The sequence below is a fragment of the Gymnoscopelus microlampas genome (assembly GCF_963454915.1).
Source record: "Gymnoscopelus microlampas genome assembly, chromosome: 10".
In the NCBI taxonomy this organism is placed as follows: domain Eukaryota; kingdom Metazoa; phylum Chordata; class Actinopteri; order Myctophiformes; family Myctophidae; genus Gymnoscopelus; species Gymnoscopelus microlampas.
Window position 1 is genome coordinate 297,501 of NC_139947.1, and position 21,051 is coordinate 318,551.

General features: G+C 44.2%; 1 protein-coding gene across 1 annotated transcript in view; it reads right to left on the bottom strand.

The window, feature by feature from the left end:
- LOC311053953 (uncharacterized protein) overlaps positions 1–18,583 on the bottom strand; it is an 18,593-nt gene extending 10 nt beyond the window's left edge. Inside the window, exons 1-3 of the mRNA XM_084069766.1 lie at positions 18,254–18,583; positions 13,597–13,746; positions 1–1,619 (exon numbers count right to left, since the gene is read on the bottom strand). The exon at positions 1–1,619 is cut by the window's left edge and continues 10 nt beyond it. Coding sequence (XP_083925892.1) covers positions 781–1,619; positions 13,597–13,746; positions 18,254–18,548 — 1,284 coding nt within the window. The 5' untranslated portion in view covers positions 18,549–18,583 and the 3' untranslated portion in view covers positions 1–780. The remainder of the gene's footprint in view (positions 1,620–13,596; positions 13,747–18,253) is intronic.
- Between the last annotated feature and the right edge of the window lie 2,468 nt (positions 18,584–21,051).

Below are 21,051 nucleotides of genomic sequence, written 5' to 3' on the forward strand. Positions count from 1 at the left end.
TACAGATACACAGTGGACATTGTAGACAGGTGCTCTTTTATGGCGGTTTTGAAGGAATGTAGTGAGTCACACTTTGTGATGGCTGGTGGTAGGACATTGCAAATGTGGTGGCATAATAGTAGAATTAATTCATCCCCATGTTTGTGCAGAATCTGGGGAAAATGATCAGTGGAGAGATATGGAGTTAGAGGTATCGACCAATTAATAGGTGGGCATAATAAGCTTCGACTTCAGCCCATACCTTTTCGGCCAATCATTTATTTCCTGCTTCTATTGTACGTAACACCTTTTGTTCAATTCAATACAATCTTATTTGTCAACTCACAACAAGTTGTCTTGAGACACTTTACATGTAGAGCAGAGACCTGACATTGTCCCACCCTTGGACAATTGTGACCAAAATAAATAATAAACTAGATCATTAATGTGTCTGATATCATTTGTCAACTCAGATGACACTCACAAAAATAACTTGAATCCTCATTTAGTCACCTTGTATCTCCATTTCAACTTTTTTGTTTCCCCCCCGTAAATGTATGCTCTACTTCATCATACAAGAGTTGTGTAGATAGCTGGTCTTCAAGCTCACAACGCATTGTGATGCAACCCATGAGCTTGTAGATCTGACTGATATTCTTACTGTTTTAAAATGTTTTTAAAGTAATCATAAAACGGTGTTGGACATACAATAATTTCCACCCCAACAGTGACAATTTCTTCAGATGTGCATTTGGATATCTTCAGATCTGCATTTGGATCAGTGTTAGCCACAAACTGCAACTAAAGTTTTTCCCTAGTATGAATCCTCATGTGTGCTTTTAGAGAAACCTTTTGGCTAAAGCCTTTGCTACAAACTGTGCAAGTAAAGGGCTTTTCCCCTGTATGAGTCATCATGTGTTTTTTTAAATCACCTGTGTGACCAAAGCCTTTGCTACAAAATGCACAAGTAAAGGGCTTTTCTCCTGTATGAGTCCTCATGTGTATATTTAGAGCACCCTTTTGACAAAATCCTTTGCTACAAACTTGACAATTAAATGGCTTTTTATCTGTATGAGTCAACATGTGCTGCTTCAGATTTCCCTTAAGATTAAACATTTTGTCACAGACTGTACAACTAAAACCTTTCTCCCCTGTGTGACTCTGCATGGAGTCAGTTTCCTCTGAGTTCAGGTCCTGGGACATCTTGTTGCTCAAAGACAATCCCTGTCCTTCTATATGTTGTGTCTTGTGCGATTTCAGTGTGTTTAAAGGTGACGGATCTACACTGGTCTCCCAATCCTCATCAATGTCTTCAGTGATGTCAGATTCAGAACAGTGTGAAGAAAGGACCTGGTCATCACTAGTTGGTTGTGATTGTACCCAGTACTTAATATAAGCTTGTGTCTTCATGTGTTCAGTTGAGGTGCTGGCTACAGGCTCTGTCTCTCTCTTTTCACCATCATCAGGTTCACTTTTCAATGCTAGTAATGTCAACAATGGCCTATCAACCTCTTCTGGTCTTTGAAGTAGCTCCTCCTGCTCCTCTTTAATGTGTGGAGGCTCTGGTTCCTCCTGGACCAGACTGGGGCACCTCTCCTCTTCAGAAGAAACCTTTTTACACACAGGGAGATGCAGGACGTCTGGGGAAAAGATCAAATCAAAGCAACCATGAAATATTTCAACTTTCTCTTTTTACATTTTTTTTTTAAAGAGTGGAGCGGATAAAATGGACATATAGGTAGGAGTTATCGTGAAAATTATGATAAAAGTGTGACATTTGGTTCATTTGCTCTCCAAAGGGTATCAATCAAATTTGTCCAATAGGACATTTGAAAAGCCAAGATGGCAGGCATTTTTCAACATGGCCGTCAATAATTTAAATAAGACAATACATATTAATGAACTACCTTGCAGTGATTCTGAAATTAACATTAGCTAATGCTAGCTAGCAATATTGGTAACGTTAATGTTAGCTAGCTAATGTTACTAGACCTGAACGAACTAAACTCTTGACTCAATGGCAAACTCATAGTTCTATATAAGTAAGTATATTGTTGAACTGTAAAATAGTCTGCCTATAGTTCATTTATAGTTGGATGTAGCCTATGTACAGTGTGATGGATAGAGATCTGAAATGAAAGATTAGACTATATGTAAGACATTGTGTATGTTCAGATAAAGGTATAGGCATATAATGACCTAAATTGACATAAGCATTGCACATTTCAAATCTGGTGAAGGTTTATTTAGCTTCTTCATTATTGTAGGGTCTGACAGCCAGAGGAAGGACAATTGGAGTGCAGCTTTGTCCATGATGTTTCTCATTTGCCCTCTATCAGCATTTCAAAGTAAGATGGTTTTGGAGAGGTTAAGGTGCACTTATCTCTACACAGTATACTTATACACTGTATCATTGTAGGATCTGACTGCTGGAGGAAGGGATGTTTGAGTGTAGTGTGAATAGTAGAATTAATTCATCCCCATGTTTGTGCAGAATCTGGGGCAAATGAGATCGGTGGAGAGATATGGAGTTAGAGGTATCGCCCAATTAATAGGTGGGCATAATAAGCTTCGGCTTCAGCCCATACCATTTCGCCCAATCATTTAGTTCCTGCTTCTATTGGCTAAAGGGTAGTTTGCATCTCTATAGTTTACTTTTACACATCTACATGCTCTGACTTGGCCTACACTCATTTCAGGTTGGTAAAAGGATTGACCCTTAAATCTGGGCGACTGGCCATGGATGTGAGCTATAGTAAAGCAAGAATTGTTGACTGGAAAAAATGCTGCCTAAGTCAAGCTTGATAAGGATGAAAATCTCATCTCCCCAGTCAATCCTGTGAAAACAGCAGAGGATGGGTATAAGAACTTGGCTAGTTTTGTTTCATTGCTCTCTCGTTGTTCACATATGGGAAACAGCGCCCTCTGGCGATGATACAGAAGCTTCACATTCACTCCCTCAGGGCCAAAACCCTTTTTGGCCCGAAGGGTCTTCCGTCGCTTTCCGGTAGTCTCTTCCCCGAAGGCATAAAAGGACCCGGAATGCGGAAGTTCTTTCTCTTGGCTTCCTTCTGCCTACGATGAAGGAGCTTCACACAAAAATTCTACAAACAAAGAAAAATTCTACAATCAAGAAAGAAAGTCTGCGGGTCTTAAAACTCTAGAGCGACGAGTAGGACTCTCCGTCCATTGAGTTCCCAAGACATCATCCTTTTCTCTGCTGTGTTTTCCGGAGGAAAGCACAGCCCTTCAAGAAGAAAGAAAAACCTTTGCAGCTAGCAGCTAACAGCCTAGCTAGCCATCATGTAACCGACCGTCAGGAGTACCCCCTGCGGTGGTGCAGCTCCCGTTCCTGCCCCCAGCTGTTGGGCCTCGCCCACGCTGAGGACGGTGCTTACGAATTGTATCCGAGATGCCTCGAGTGCGCTTCTTTCAACTCCGCCGAGCGGAGGAACCGCTTCCACGAGGCTCCAAGCCTTTTCCAGCTTCCACAGCCCCTGTACGAGGACCAGGAGGAGCAGCGTGGCGGCGACCGCCACTACTTCTCCTCCCGGCGATCTGCCGACCGCGGACCTGTTAACCCAGCTGCCGGCTGGGACAGCTCTCGTCGGCCTCATGCTTCAGCAGCAGCCAGCGGCCCTAAGGATCTGGAGCCACTGAGGCCTAACCAGGCTCCCCGCTCTCGTTCCCCACCGAGGGGCGACTACGTGAGTACAGAGCCCCGCGTGGACCCCCCCCCACCCCACCCGGTGGCCGCACCGAGCACCGTGCGGCTTCCCACTACTCCTTGGCGCCCGGGAGCGTAGTTTCGATTGGCGAGGATGAGGCTGATGACGACGCCCTCACCGCCTACCAGCCCGAGCAGCACGACGGCGAACGGGACTTCTTGGTCGTCGATGAGGTCGAGGGGGACGGGGAGGTCGTCCTAGCATGACGCCCACGCAGCGGACCGCAGCCCCCGACTCTCACCCCAGCCACAGTGGGGACACCCCACACTACAGCTGTTCACACTGAGGCGCTCACTGCCCCCCCACTGGCCGAAAGAGCCGAATCTCCCTCCTGGAGCTTTATAAAACAGCCACCGTCAGGTGTGGCCTCAAGTGGCCAGGCGACGAGATCACGAGACCCCCGTTAACACCTCGGAGTTTCAGGGACTCGACTCAGTGGAGGAAAAAGTCGCCAAGAAAAGCAAACTTCACCTGGCAAAGGGTTTCGGTGCAGCCCTCTCTTCGTCGTGGGACGCTCCCACGGCCCCTGACGCTGATCCCAGGAAGCTACGGTTCGATATCGACTGTGCAGGCGCGGGCGAAATGGGCCTCGGCCCCCCTCCATCCATGGATCGCACCTTAGCCCTCTCCCTTTTACATAGCCAGCCTCGTGGCCAGAAGACACCTTTATCCACGGCAAAAGATCCTCCTATCTTCACCAACGAGAAGGACATCGCTGGCTCTGGGGCTACTAAAGCCATCTAAAAAGCATCGACGTCAGGCGCCAGGGCTCTCAACGCTACCACCCTTCTGCAGGGCTCCTTGAAGGTGCTTCTGAGCGAGGCGGGAGACGCCGCCACACCCGAGCAGCTGGCCGAGATGCGACGCCTCACTCAGGAAATGATCAGCCTGAATAAACACTCCACAGAGTGGACTGGCAGAGTGCTGGGGCTCTGCGTCACCCACGAGCGAGCACGATGGCTAGACCACGTTAATTTTAGCGGCCCTGATGACAAAAAGAACCTGCTGAACCTAAAAGTCACCCCAGGAAATCTTTTTCAGGGCGCCATGGGCTACCTGCAGGACAGCCACGCAGCTCGAAAAGCCCAGGACGAGGCTGCTTTGTCCTGCATCCAAGCCCCCCCCAGGGCGCCTCCCCCCAGACCTCAGTCCCATTCCCCACGACAACCGGACCGAGGTAGGCCGTTGAACCGGCAGGAAGGCCCAGCTTTTTAAAGAGTGGAGCGGATAAAATGGACATATAGGTAGGAGTTATCGTGAAAATTATGATAAAAGTGTGACATTTGGTTCATTTGCTCTCCAAAGGGTATCAATCAAATTTGTCCAATAGGACATTTGAAAAGCCAAGATGGCAGGCATTTTTCAACATGGCCGTCAATAATTTAAATAAGACAATACATATTAATGAACTACCTTGCAGTGATTCTGAAATTAACATTAGCTAATGCTAGCTAGCAATATTGGTAACGTTAATGTTAGCTAGCTAATGTTACTAGACCTGAACGAACTAAACTCTTGACTCAATGGCAAACTCATAGTTCTATATAAGTAAGTATATTGTTGAACTGTAAAATAGTCTGCCTATAGTTCATTTATAGTTGGATGTAGCCTATATACAGTGTGATGGATAGAGATCTGAAATGAAAGATTAGACTATATGTAAGACATTGTGTATGTTCAGATAAAGGTATAGGCATATAATGACCTAAATTGACATAAGCATTGCACATTTCAAATCTGGTGAAGGTTTATTTAGCTTCTTCATTATTGTAGGGTCTGACAGCCAGAGGAAGGACAATTGGAGTGCAGCTTTGTCCATGATGTTTCTCATTTGCCCTCTACCAGCATTTCAAAGTAAGATGGTTTTGGAGAGGTTAAGGTGCACTTATCTCTACACAGTATACTTATACACTGTATCATTGTAGGATCTGACTGCTGGAGGAAGGGATGTTTGAGTGTAGTGTGAATAGTAGAATTAATTCATCCCCATGTTTGTGCAGAATCTGGGGCAAATGAGATCGGTGGAGAGATATGGAGTTAGAGGTATCGCCCAATTAATAGGTGGGCATAATAAGCTTCGGCTTCAGCCCATACCATTTCGCCCAATCATTTAGTTCCTGCTTCTATTGGCTAAAGGGTAGTTTGCATCTCTATAGTTTACTTTTACACATCTACATGCTCTGACTTGGCCTACACTCATTTCAGGTTGGTAAAAGGATTGACCCTTAAATCTGGGCGACTGGCCATGGATGTGAGCTATAGTAAAGCAAGAATTGTTGACTGGAAAAAATGCTGCCTAAGTCAAGCTTGATAAGGATGAAAATCTCATCTCCCCAGTCAATCCTGTGAAAACAGCAGAGGATGGGTATAAGAACTTGGCTAGTTTTGTTTCATTGCTCTCTCGTTGTTCACATATGGGAAACAGCGCCCTCTGGCGATGATACAGAAGCTTCACATTCACTCCCTCAGGGCCAAAACCCTTTTTGGCCCGAAGGGTCTTCCGTCGCTTTCCGGTAGTCTCTTCCCCGAAGGCATAAAAGGACCCGGAATGCGGAAGTTCTTTCTCTTGGCTTCCTTCTGCCTACGATGAAGGAGCTTCACGCAAAAATTCTACAAACAAAGAAAAATTCTACAATCAAGAAAGAAAGTCTGCGGGTCTTAAAACTCTAGAGCGACGAGTAGGACTCTCCGTCCATTGAGTTCCCAAGACATCATCCTTTTCTCTGCTGTGTTTTCCGGAGGAAAGCACAGCCCTTCAAGAAGAAAGAAAAACCTTTGCAGCTAGCAGCTAACAGCCTAGCTAGCCATCATGTAACCGACCGTCAGGAGTACCCCCTGCGGTGGTGCAGCTCCCGTTCCTGCCCCCAGCTGTTGGGCCTCGCCCACGCTGAGGACGGTGCTTACGAATTGTATCCGAGATGCCTCGAGTGCGCTTCTTTCAACTCCGCCGAGCGGAGGAACCGCTTCCACGAGGCTCCAAGCCTTTTCCAGCTTCCACAGCCCCTGTACGAGGACCAGGAGGAGCAGCGTGGCGGCGACCGCCACTACTTCTCCTCCCGGCGATCTGCCGACCGCGGACCTGTTAACCCAGCTGCCGGCTGGGACACCTCTCGTCGGCCTCATGCTTCAGCAGCAGCCAGCGGCCCTAAGGATCTGGAGCCACTGAGGCCTAACCAGGCTCCCCGCTCTCGTTCCCCACCGAGGGGCGACTACGTGAGTACAGAGCCCCGCGTGGACCCCCCCCCACCCCACCCGGTGGCCGCACAGAGCACCGTGCGGCTTCCCACTACTCCTTGGCGCCCGGGAGCGTAGTTTCGATTGGCGAGGATGAGGCTGATGACGACGCCCTCACCGCCTACCAGCCCGAGCAGCACGACGGCGAACGGGACTTCCTGGTCGTCGATGAGGTCGAGGGGGACGGGGAGGTCGTCCTAGCATGACGCCCACGCAGCGGACCGCAGCCCCCGACTCTCACCCCAGCCACAGTGGGGACACCCCACACTACAGCTGTTCACACTGAGGCGCTCACTGCCCCCCCACTGGCCGAAAGAGCCGAATCTCCCTCCTGGAGCTTTATAAAACAGCCACCGTCAGGTGTGGCCTCAAGTGGCCAGGCGACGAGATCACCGAGACCCCCGTTAACACCTCGGAGTTTCAGGGACTCGACTCAGTGGAGGAAAAAGTCGCCAAGAAAAGCAAACTTCACCTGGCAAAGGGTTTCGGTGCAGCCCTCTCTTCGTCGTGGGACGCTCCCACGGCCCCTGACGCTGATCCCAGGACGCTACGGTTCGATATCGACTGTGCAGGCGCGGGCGAACTGGGCCTCGGCCCCCCTCCATCCATGGATCGCACCTTAGCCCTCTCCCTTTTACATAGCCAGCCTCGTGGCCAGAAGACACCTTTATCCACGGCAAAAGATCCTCCTATCTTCACCAACGAGAAGGACATCGCTGGCTCTGGGGCTACTAAAGCCATCTAAAAAGCATCGACGTCAGGCGCCAGGGCTCTCAACGCTACCACCCTTCTGCAGGGCTCCTTGAAGGTGCTTCTGAGCGAGGCGGGAGACGCCGCCACACCCGAGCAGCTGGCCGAGATGCGACGCCTCACTCAGGAAATGATCAGCCTGAATAAACACTCCACAGAGTGGACTGGCAGAGTGCTGGGGCTCTGCGTCACCCACGAGCGAGCACGATGGCTCGACCACGTTAATTTTAGCGGCCCTGATGACAAAAAGAACCTGCTGAACCTAAAAGTCACCCCAGGAAATCTTTTTCAGGGCGCCATGGGCTACCTGCAGGACAGCCACGCAGCTCGAAAAGCCCAGGACGAGGCTGCTTTGTCCTGCATCCAAGCCCCCCCCAGGGCGCCTCCCCCCAGACCTCAGTCCCATTCCCCACGACAACCGGACCGAGGTAGGCCGTTGAACCGGCAGGAAGGCCCAGCTCGCCAGGCCCACTCTTCCTCCGCTCCACCTGCTGCCAGAAAACAGCGGGACCGAAGGGAGGATGACCGCCTACGCCCCCCGCAGCACAGGCCCAGCCAAAGAGGCACCAACAAGGGTCGCGGTGCCAGGCGGGGTAAATGACACTGCCATTCCCTGCAAGGAAAGCAGGGACGTTTTCTCCCCCGGTTCCCTCTCCTCCCAGACGGGGGATTTGCACCTGAATCTAGTGGCCACGGGACTCATTTACGGGTCACCGAGGAAGAGGAGGAGATCTTCATCGGAGCTGGCAGACGCGATGGAGGATCGCTCGCCGAACACCGAGAAGAAGACGCTACACACACATACACATGTCGGAGTAAAATCCCATTACCTGAATGTGCATGCTACTGTGTCTCCTGCAGTTGTTGCCAATGCTTTTCTTTTACCAAATGCTTGTGTATTAAAAAACAACAAAACAATTCAACAAATAACAGCCGGAATGAAAATGAGCCGGAGACCACGACGGACCCCCTCCGGGGGATCCAAGGTCCAACGGTGGGTCTGGGGCGCTGGGGTGCCACGACCCGGGGGGGGGGGGGGGGGGGGCCTGGCGCCCAGGTGCTGGGGCAGGTGTTGTGGTATCTCGTTTGTAGATACATTCCGGGGGTTTATATCTCCCATACGTGAACAGCGAGAGAGCAATGAAACAAAACTATGGGTTACTTCCGTAACCCCGGTTTTGTAAATTGCGAACGAGTTGTTCACAGAAACACCCTTCTTTTTGCTAGGCAGAAGGAAGCTGGTGTGCAAGAGAAAGAACTTCCGCATTCCGGGTCCTTTTATGCCTTCGGGGAAGAGACTACCGGGAAGAGACTACCGGAAAGCGGCGGAAGACCCTTCGGGCCAAAAAGTTTTTTTGGCCCGAAGGGCATCTCGGATACGCCCTGAGGGAGGATAAGGATAAGGATAATTCCTTTTAACAGGTCGTTCATGAAAGTCCTTGCGGTCTTGTTTCCAATGAGAACCTGTGAGCGATTAGGGGTTAAGAGTCTTGCTCAGGGACAAATTTCATTTCATCGACACATATGCTGGGATGGCCTGGCATCGAACATGGGGCAACCAGGGCCTCTGGCTCCCTAGGCGGGCTCACTAACCACTCAGCTATGGCCGCCCCTAAAGTGAATGTGAAGCTTCTGTATCATCGCCAGAGGACGCTGTTTCCCATATGTGAACAACTCGTTCGCAAATTAACAAAACCGGGGTTACGGAAGTAACTCATAGTTTCAAGCTCTACTAATCTATTTGGACCCTGCAAGGCTAAATGAGGGTGATGGGATAGAGGACACCTTGAGGAAAAACAAAGCACTATATCATGTGAGTTGCAAAGTACAATGCAACTGAGGGCTGGGAAAAGGAGAACCCCAGCTACTGCTACAGACTAGGGCAGTAGAAGCAAGATCCCATCAAAGGTCCACAATACAAGCAAGTGTTTTCTGTGTGAGACTTAAGGGGGTGAGATGAGCCAAGTCATGATACCAAAAATGAATAAGAGAGTAAATTAATGTTCAAAAAGACTCAGTGATGGAAAACTCCTCACCAAACTCAGTGGCGGAGATGTCATAGCTCAAGAACTTCAGTATCACACAGTCTGCCTGACGGCTCTGTATGACAGAGAACGAGACTACCTCAAGGTCCAATGGCAAAAGGCAGAGCAAGAGCACTGGAAGGAAGCATATCCAATTGCCTTCTCTGAACTGGTCACTCTCAGTGTATAAAGGCTGCCAGTGATGATAAAGATCCACCCATCTTCAAGCTTGCTGACCTTTTCCAGAAGAAACGCTATCCCCCCATCCCTCACACCTCTCCTGTTCTTTTCTTGCACTCTAATATGCTTGAACCGTTCCTACCTAGTCTGCTGAATATAGAAGATACTGTGAAGTTGTTTACATAAAGTTAGGTGGTAGCAACTGAAAAAATGCTGTTGGTGTATATAATATACCAAGATCATATGCACGTGTACATAGTACGCTGATGTTCCCTTTTTTTTGCTCTTTTTCGCACTTTCTTTTTTTTTAAATCTTTTCACAGTTTTATTATTATTGTTATTATTATTACATATGCTGCTGCATTGTCTGAAGGAAGCCAAACAAAAATGAGTTTTACTCTTATGGACCTGTACACAAGATGTAACAGTAAAGCACAACCTTGAACCTTGGAGCAGCTTCAACTCAACTCAAGGAAGACCAGATTTTTCTCATCCCCGAACTGCAAGTGTGGGCTCAATCCTTGCCCAAGCATCAAAGTATGGTGAAGCAATCCATCTGGCAAAAGCTGCTGGGATAATTAGACGAGACATGCTAAATCACAAGTCACATTTCAGAAGCAACTATGACAATGCAAACATAGAACAGGCTGTACCACCCTCACTTCTGCAGTGAAGGTGGTAACGTGAGACACCTTTTGCTGTCTCTATGGGTGTGTCTGTGTTTTCCAAAAAAAAAAAGAGAAAACTCCATGAAAATGAGCTCAGCATGTCATATGACAGAGTGCTAGATATCCCAGTTAGAGGCGGTTGTAGCCCAATACGTGGAAGATGGAGTAGTCTGTCCACTTGTCCTGAGAAAGCAGTTATTCACTACTGCAGCTGTAGATAGCATTGACCATAATCCGACTGCGACCACAGCTCAAACTTTCCATGGTACAAGTGTGTCCATCTTCCAACATCCAAGCCTTGCATATGCTGGTGAAGTATGTGAACTAACTGTTAGGCAAAGTAAAGTCAGATGTGAAGGTGCAGAAAGTTCCCATGCTTCCAGAGGCCTACACCAATGTCCGCCCAGCCTATTTTACGAAGAATTCCAATCCTCCTCCAGTGGCATGCCATTTACTCCCAGCCCCTGAGTCTATCAAGACACACTTGAAGCAAGAATATTCCTGGTTGGAAAAAGTGTTATTCACTGAGGCAGTGGCTGATGGTGTCTGCATCACATGGTCAGCCTACCATGCAATACAAAAGAGGAGCCAGCCATTTGAGGTTAGCATTTCAGCCCTAATGCCACTGTTGCGAGACCAAGCTCACTCTGTAGCAACAATCAAGCATTCCCTTGACAAAGTTTGCGATACAGTGGCTTTCTTGAACCCGGGGCAGTTGTTGCAGGGTTGGGAGGGTTACTTTTAAAAAGGAATCCCCTACAGTTACAAATTACTTGCTAAACATTTTAGTCAAGTTTTACCATTGATAGCAGGCCTAGAATTTCATCATTTTAGGGGCAAGGCCACTTGGTCTTTGGTGTTGTCAATTGTTTGAGGGCACAAAGGCCAAATGCCAGGGCAAGAAGGCCATCAAATAAAACGATGATTTTTAAGTCCACGGAAATAATGAATTTAACTTGAAGGTTAAGGATTATTTAATTTTAATATAGTACAAGAATAGTGTAACTATCTGTGAAATATAACCCATTTATTTCATAAAACGATGTATTGGAAAATTACCAATATTTGTACAAAGTCATCATAGCCAGATTTGTCTCAACATTTGTCACATTCAGCCCTGAACTTCACTGACTGAAGGGGTCACATTAATCACATTAGAATCATAGATTTCAAGTTATTTTCATTCATATGAAATGTGATTGAACTTGCACTATTAATGACTTTAGTTGATTTTTCACTATTTAAAATATAGTATTGCTTAATTATTAATAATTATAGCTTGTACATTGGCTTTTTTCACCATTTTAAATTGTTTTAAAATAATATATTTTTAAAAGGAACAGTTTTTCCAACCAACAGTGACAATATTTAGCCTATATATGATTCTGTATCAGTGTATGAGTCAGTTTGAGCAGATGTCATTCTAATTGGCTACCATGACTGCCTATGAATTTCATGGGCCTGGGTAGGTCATCCTGGCGTGGCAGAGATTTGCCCTGTTGTGCGCAGAAGGCAATTAACTTAAAGAGGAGCTGCGCACCAAAAACGTCTCAAACGATGTCAAACTGTCACATTCTATCTGCTGAAATAAACTTCCCATTTGGATCATTGTTGACACACGAAGAGAACATGGATATTGTTTGCAAAAGGATTATATGTACTGTCCATCAGAGCGTGAGATCACAGCTTCTCTCTACTTTTGTATGATATTGATAGCCTAAACTTTTAATTAAGTTTCCAGTTATTAATTTGTATTACAGTTGATCCGACGTCGGGTTCTCTCATGCTCTTTCTCCCCCCTCTCTCTGTCAAAAGCACGCATTTTAAACTGGAATATAGGCTTGAAATCAAACCTACCACTGGTTATGTGCAACGTTTCACTTGATGTTGAATCTCAACCAGGCAACTGGTGGGTCTACCATAACCATATTGACAGAGGTGCGTGCTGTGCGCCCTTGCGGTCTCCACGGATCCATTGCAGTCTGTGCGGAGTGTGCGCTCTGGCAGGTGATTGTTTGGTGTTATAATAATTTATAACTTGTAACCCCCGTTACTGTAATCCAGATTACACATTTTAAAATATACTGTAAGACGTTACCGTTACCGTAAAAAAAAAAAAACTCTGATTATGTAACAGCGTTACATGTAATCCGTTACTTCCCAACCCTGCTGCTGACCAACCCTTATATGCTTTAGCAGAATATGGAGAGGGCAAGATGCTGATCATGTTTAAGGGTATGGTAGGGGGAGGGGGGGCATCTTATAAAGCCTTCCTTATGTCAGATTCAAAACAGCAATGCCAGTACCTACTGACGTTTGTTTAGTGAACGGTCACACAAAGCTTTGCACGTATCAAGTCTTCGGGTCTGTATGTGTGTAACATAAGAGCACTGTTGACCTATATATAATGTGCTATTTTCACTGTTGCTACACTTCGCAATGTAGAAAGTAAAAAAATAAGTATTAAATTGAACGGTAATCCAAGTTTAACCTATAATGGAGAAGTAACTTTTTGGGCAAGTGGACAAGACCTGTGGGCAAGTAGAACATGACCTGCACTATATATATATATATATATATATATATATATATATATATACATATATTTATACATATATATACATATATATATATATATATATATATATACATATATATATACATATATATATATATATATATATATATACATATATATATACATATATATATATATATATATATACATATATATATACATATATATACATATATACATATATATATATATATATATATATATATACATATACATATATATATATATATATATATATATATATATATATATATATATATATATATATATATATACAGTATTTTTTTTAAACCTTGATTATTCAATTGACCCACATTTGGTTTCTAAATGTTGGTATTGTATTGAAATGTAAAATTGTTTCTGAACCTACACCATCTGACCTAGCAGCCTCTATGGGCTGATAGTGGGCTTAAATTAGTACTAGTATAACGTTGTTAGTATTTATATTGTTTTACCTGAGAGAATGTTACACATGGTCTTCCTATGTAGTAATGCCAATGTTGACACATTGCCATCCTCATCGTCTTCGCGGTTGATCTGTGGAGGTTGTGGTTCCTCCTGGACCAGACTGGGGCTCCTCTTCTTCTCATGTCCAGATGAAACCTCTTTACACACAGACAGAAGGAGGACAGAAGAGGTTGCATTAGCACCACAACTCAAATTGTAGTTTAAATAACCCTTTGTCCTTAGTCGCAGCTGTTATTGAGATAATTAACGAATTTGCAGTGTTTTCTGGATACAAGATCAATTTTGGCAAATCCACTTGGTATGCCACTTGGTAGCACAACAAGCTCAGAATTAATGGGACACATTCCTTTTCAGTTGTCTCCTAATGGTTTTAAGTATATAAGCATCTACGTCTCTCTTGAAATTTGAGGAAATGATACAAATGAATTTAGATCCACTGGTAAATAAAATAAAAATAGATCTTCAAAGATGGAGCCCCCTATCAATATCACTACTTGGACGGGTTGCTATAAAAATTAATGTATTACCGAGACTCTTATACCCAATGCAGATGTTGCCTAATTATGTTCCAATTACGTATTTTAAATGAATACACAGTATGATTTGCATATTTGTATGGAAAAACAAGCACCCTATACTTAAATTGGAGAAATTACAGGCACCAGTGATAGAAGGGGGATTAGCTCTTCCCAATGTGATGTTAGATATATAGCAGAGTGGATAAGAAATGATCATGATTCTACTTTTCTTGATGTGGCGGCTGTTGGCTGTGGGTCAGCTCTATCTGAGATACCATTTATAAATGGAGCTATTACACAGCTATTGCACTTCCTGGGATAAGGGAAAACTTTATTGTGAGAAACACTCTTAAATCTTGGAATCAGATACGAAGACATTGTGGTATTATGAATCAATATTCTGTTCTTGCTCCTGTGTTTTGTATATCCTGATTTTGCTCAATCATGTTCAGATGTCGGGTTCAGAGTCTGGAAAGATGCTGGTATTTCTAAGATAAAAGATCTATTTTTGGGTAGTACCTTGAAATCCTTTGCCCAACTTAAGACTGAACTTAATTTGCCCCAAGCACATTTCTTTAGATATTTACAATTTAGGAGATATATCCAATCTGCACCACAATATAAAAGGGAAATGAGGGTGAATAATTTGGAAAATATATTAATGAAAGCCTCTTCTTTAATGAAGACAGTCATACTTTACATATACTCTCAAAAGTTTATTAACACCCCTAATTTTGGTAGTAGAGCATTTTTGGCAGAGGATTTTGAGTACCAGCTGGATGATAAAAAGTGGGAAATAATCGTATTAAGTGCAAAGAAAATCACGTGATCCAATAATACTTATGAAACACAATATAATATCATCCACAGGTTACATGTAACTCCAGGCATACGTAGTAAATATGATCCTACGTGTACTGGGCAATGTGTGAAATGTAAAAACAGTATTGGTACATCTGATGGGGTTTTGCCCCAAAAGTGTACATTTCTGGTTAATTGTTCAAAGAGATAATGAAAGTTTTCGGGATACAGATAGAGATGCCGCGATCCGATTTACTGATCGGATATCGGCTCGATATCAATGAAAAAATGTGGATCGGATCGGATCGGATTCCAGCAAAATGACCGATAAAACGCTCCGATTAAAGCACTCCATTCCAGTAATCCGCTCCAGCACTTTGATCCTTCCCACTCCCAGCACGTTGGCCTCAGCCAGTGTTGCCATGTCGGCTTATTATAAGCGACTTTGGGCTTCTTTTTCTGTAAAGTTGCTTGTAAAAATCGGTAGTTGCGCGTTGCAGTGTTTGGGGCTTATTTCTATTGTGTGAAAATAGCCATGCATAATTGCAAATAGGTTTACAGTGCTCATGTGCCGTGGGCCCGTGGCCTAGTTGCTTCTTTTGGGCTTGTTTTCCTAGACCTGGTCGCTTATTTCTCTCACAAAATATGGCAACACTGGCTCCAGCATGTAGCGGCCATGTGATCGCACCAGTGTTTGTTATTAGCACGGCTGGAGGCTCCGTGTCTCCGACACAACGCAGAGCTACTACGAGCAGAAAGCAGCGATGTCAGCCGTATGGGTGTATTTCGTGTTAAAAGGACCCAACAGCCCAATGCAAGTTGTGTCTAAAAGACGCCAATACACGGTACAACACAACCAACCTAATTAACCATCTTATAAAACACCATAAAGCTACAGAAAAGAAAAGGCGACCACACGCTGGCCCCCAACAACCAACGTTGGAAGATACATTTGAAGCGTGAAAAAATCCCAAGAGAGAGCAAGAAGGCAAAAGAAATAACATAGCACATTGCCCAGTTTATAGTACTGGATGACCAGCCATAAATAATGTCGGATTTCGCTTAATGACTGCGCACTCGCACTGGGTGGACCCCATCACCAGTGCAAACGGGTTTGCTTTAGCCTAAACAGCAGCATTAAATAAAATACAAAATAAATGAAAAGATCCTGTGTAAGTGTAACAGAAACTTGGCTTCCGTTTGACATGGTTATTTCAGGTAAAAAATAAGTCACATATATAAAAATAAATAAAGCATGTTTTTCTCATAACCTACTGTTGTGGAACTTGTGTTATTTGTTCACCCTATTGTTTTAGTAGACCAATGTAGCATTGCTTTTGGGCAGAATTGGAGCCCTGGACAATACAGTTGGACAATATTGTGTGTGTATTGTTATTGTATAAAGGGATTTTATTTATTTTTTATATATGTGACTTATTTTTTTTACCTGATATAACCATGTCAAACGGAAGCCAAGTTTGTGTTACACAGGATCTTTTATTTTATTTTGTATTTTATTTAATTCTGCTGTTTAGGTTAAAGCCAACTCATTGTTGGTTAATAATAAATGGGGCAGTTTTTCTAAACTACTGTTGTGGAACTTGTTGACTATTATTCTGTGGAGGTTATGTTCTCTGTTTGAGTAATATCACTTGATCAATCCTTTTTTGACATTTAGTAAAATAAATATTAATATTAATTGCCGTGCCATATCGGATCGGAATTGGATCGGTTTTATGCTGCCTGATCGGAATCGGATCGGATCTCAAAAATCATGATCGCAGCACCTCTACCTAAACCCAATGAACTGTATACTGGGCTTGGATTCAGATTACGAAAGCCGGTATAGATACATTTTAGGAATATCTTTGTATGCCACACGGCTTTCAATTTTGCAAAAATGGTTAGATGAGGATCCCCCCTGATATAAACTTATGGTAAGAGAAAATGATGTCCATATTACCAATTGAGAGGTTATCACATATTAAGAAGCACTCTCGCTGAGACTGGTCACCAATTGCAAGGTTTTTGAAAGAAGAATGGAAAAGACTAAGAGTGACCAATATATGAGAAGTCTAACTGTATTTGTATATGACTATTTTAATTTTATTATCATTTTTGCTCAATTGTTGGTTGCTGGCTTGTTGTTGATTCTGTCTTGTTTTTATTTATTTCATTGTGAGTATGTTGTCTTATGTGTCTAGTGTTGTGCACTTAACTATTAAAAAAAATCGAGAGAAAAAAACGAGAAATTGTAGTTCAGCTAGCAGCTTAGCTACTTGTAGCTAAACTTGTGTTGAACTATCTCTGGTCCATAGCGTTAGGAGTTCCCATTAACGCTATTTGACTGTACGTGTGTTTTTCTGGTCAATAGAAACATGCCATTGGCCAGATTGGTAGATGGTAGCACTGGAGTGACTAAAACATTTCTCTGTTCTGAAAAAAATATTTTATTATCTGGCCAAAAAGTGCATTTTACACAGAAGGTGGGGGTCTGAGAGTCTTCCCACCGCGGAGAGTAGGGTTTCAACACCTTAACCGTCTTTGTTTCTGTGAGTATCTAATTGTAACAACAACACATTTTATGTATATTGCACTTCACATTTGAAACAAATCTGAAGGTGCTACTTGGCCTCTAGAGAGTGTGCATACAAAGTTTTACACTGATCGGTGCAGTTATAGGTAAAAATACGAACCGGCCTGTTACAGCGACACCATGAGGCTGATTTGAACATTTTCAAATGGCATTTCTTCCTCGGCCTAATGGGAATGTGTGTGCAAAATTTCACGGAAATTGCATGCTGTGTTCATGATTTGAGGCATTTTGTTCGAAACGGAGTACTCCTGCAAACTTTGAAAGACAATTTTTGCCAATCAGGATGGAATATGAAAAATCTGAAATGAGCTGTTTATTTTAATGACTATAGAGGTACGGTGTACCGATTTGGGGGATTTTTGGCCAAAATCTGTAGGAGTACTGTTCAAAAATGTGTTTTGCACAAATCGGCCTCCTGGTGGCGCTATAAAAGGCCCATGTGAAAAATTTCAGCCAGAGATTAGCTGTCCACAAAATGACAGAATGACACACGGACGGACACACACACACACACACACACACACACACACACACACACACACACACACACACACATACACGGACGGACGGACGGACAGACAGGGGGTAAAACATACTCTCTCGCCATGCCTTTCGGCCTGGCGGAGACAATAACACGTAGGCCTACAGTCGCTTAGTATTAAAGGAGGACTCCTAACGATATGGACTCGTGTTGTCCCGTATGCTGTTTGACATGCAGCATGAACCAACCTGCAGTGTTAGGATGGATGTCCGTATCAAAATCACCGTCCAGCAGTTTGTTTTGTCTCTCCAGCAGAGTTTCTAGTGTCTCTATCTCTCTCTGGAAGAGGTTGCACATGAACTCTGCAGCCGCACTGAGGCGCTCCAATACAAACACTCTGACATTAAGCTTCACACTACAAACATCAACACCACGCTGTTGTTCCAAAACACACAATATCTCCTCTCCCACCGACGTCATGTGTTCATTTATCGACAGCCGTACAGACTCCATTTGACTCATTTTGCCTCCTTTACGAGACATTTTTAGGTGTATACTTGTTGTATACTGTTCTTTATCGATGGTGCTTCTTATTGTTATGTCTTGCCTTTGTATTACTGTATCCGACAGTACTTTCCTTCCTCTGTATCTGTAACTGTGTCACTCTTCACTGCTGCGCCGCCTCTGAAAATAAACAACACGCATTTGCTTCCGGGTCAACGTGTTTCAACCATGAAGGATCCAGGCATTGTTGGCTTTCGCCACCTGGTGGAGGAGGTGTGTAACTGTTACTGAATAACGATTAGACTGATAGTGTGCGTGCGTGTGTATGTATGTATTTATATAATATGCAGCTTGCCCTGACCTTCACTACAGGTAAAGAACAGATCTAAGAAAGTCATTGTATTTGTTTAGCATTGCAAACACCATTAACAAGGTTTGTAAATGCATCTGGCTTTGACTGTGGAAAGACACTTACTACTCCCTCCCTTACCTCGCATCACCAGTCTTTCCACCTCGGAGGAAACTCCCTCCCTCCTTTCACCTCCTTCAAGTCGGAACATATTCATAGGACAGTCACCAAACATATTAGATGTCAGGGGCTTTAAACAGCTGATCAATGTTCTTGCATTTGATTATAACTGTCACGTAAAGTGAATTGTACTAGCCCTAGAATGTCTGTGGTCTTACATACATTTCAAGTATTTCAAATACACAGTCATAGATCACCCTCGTCGGCGCGCTGTGTAGTGACGATCTGCGCGGCCGTAAAAGTGCTCTAAACTCCGTCTGTACTCACCCAATAATTAATTCCTAAGACTTGGAGTCATATTTTGTCCTCTAGTTTCATATCCATTTGAAAGTTCTGCCAGAAAACGTGTGTTTAGTCAAATATCTCCACTTTTCCACGAGCTTCACACGGACGACTGTCTGGATGCGCTAGGGGGGCGCGACTTGAGTGACGGACCCATTTACTTGAGTCGGTCCGGATCAAATATCGGACAAAATATGACTCCAAGTCTTAGGAATTAATTATTGGGTGAGTACAGACGGAGTTTAGAGCACTTTTACGGCCGCGCAGATCGTCACTACACAGCGCGCCGACGAGGGTGATCTATGACTGTGTATTTGAAATACTTGAAATGTATGTAAGATCACAGACATTCTAGGGCTAGAATTGTACATGCTTATATATGTGTAGTGCCCCTGAGGAATAATAATAATAATGTTCACTGTTGATATTATTATTTATTCTAAGTCATTTATTGTTTTCTTATTTTGAACATGTTATGTCAAAGTATCATTTTGAAACTGGCATATAGTGGGTATTTTGGATGGTGAGAAGACAGTATTATGCACTGCTCCTTTAAGAAGACAAGAAACGGGGGGAGGGGTGTGTCGTTGTTGTGGCGGAAGAGAAGCCGGTAGAAGGAGACTGTGGGGAGAGCTTCAAGTGGAGCTGCAGGCATGCTAATGTTATGAGAATAAGAGACTCAAGAGAAACTGTTCAATTGTTTTAGATAAGTGTTACTTTAAGTGAAAAGTACGTCGGGGGACGGAGAGAAGAACGTCGGTGGAGAAACAGTGAACCAGCTACTAGTTTCAATCTGTGTTGGCTACGTTTTAGCCTAGCTGTTATATGTTTAGATGAACATTTGAAGAAACACAGTTTAACAGTGCCTTTTGACTCGCAACAGAGTCTGCGAGTTTTGTTCTTTTAAGTCATGTGAACGTGAGTTTAAGAGACCTCGTTTTACCGCGATTTTGCGACTGAAAAGCTGGTTCACTGCGTGCAGGACGAGAACACACACACACGCGCACGGTGCACGCGCACACGCACGTGCCTGCAGGCAGAGGAGAAGGACGTCTGACCTGGGCTGTGTGTTTCTGCTGGGGAATTACGTTTTCCCATCCCTACAGACAGAGACTGTGAGTAAGGAAATGACAATCTTTGTGGATTAAGGTGAAACCAACAGAGCTCCAACATGTGCACCAACGATGGTACCTTAGACTTTGAGAACTAAAACCCCGGGTATTTTTCTTTTCTTTTCTTTCTGATATTTTTGGTTAACTGTTTTGTTTGCTTATGAGAGTTGGGTCATTGGTGAATAAAATACCCACCCTACTTCAAGTGCTGAGTACATGTGGTCCTTGATTGTGTGTATTAATGATGGTCAAATTATTGTCTATCTATTTCATTAGAGTTAAGTTATAGTTCCCTGAGTGTGTTCAGGGTGGGGGCTCACAAGCTAAAATGTGTATCCTACTATAGTTCCTCCATCAGTTACTGTGAATGAGCCAGGTGGATGGGAGGGCTACATATGCCAAGTTTGCTATGCGCATGCGTGCGCCTGTATGCGCGAGTTGTTGATGAATGGCACCTGGTAATAAATCAGTCTAGTGATACCAAGGGCGCCGATATTTATAAACACATGCGGGTGCCCAACATGCGCGCGCGTGCATGTGGGGCCCGTTCGCGCACGCGCGAAGCGCGTGCGCGAAAAATTTTGCGGGTTTGGGTCGGATAATTAACTTTTTTGGGGGG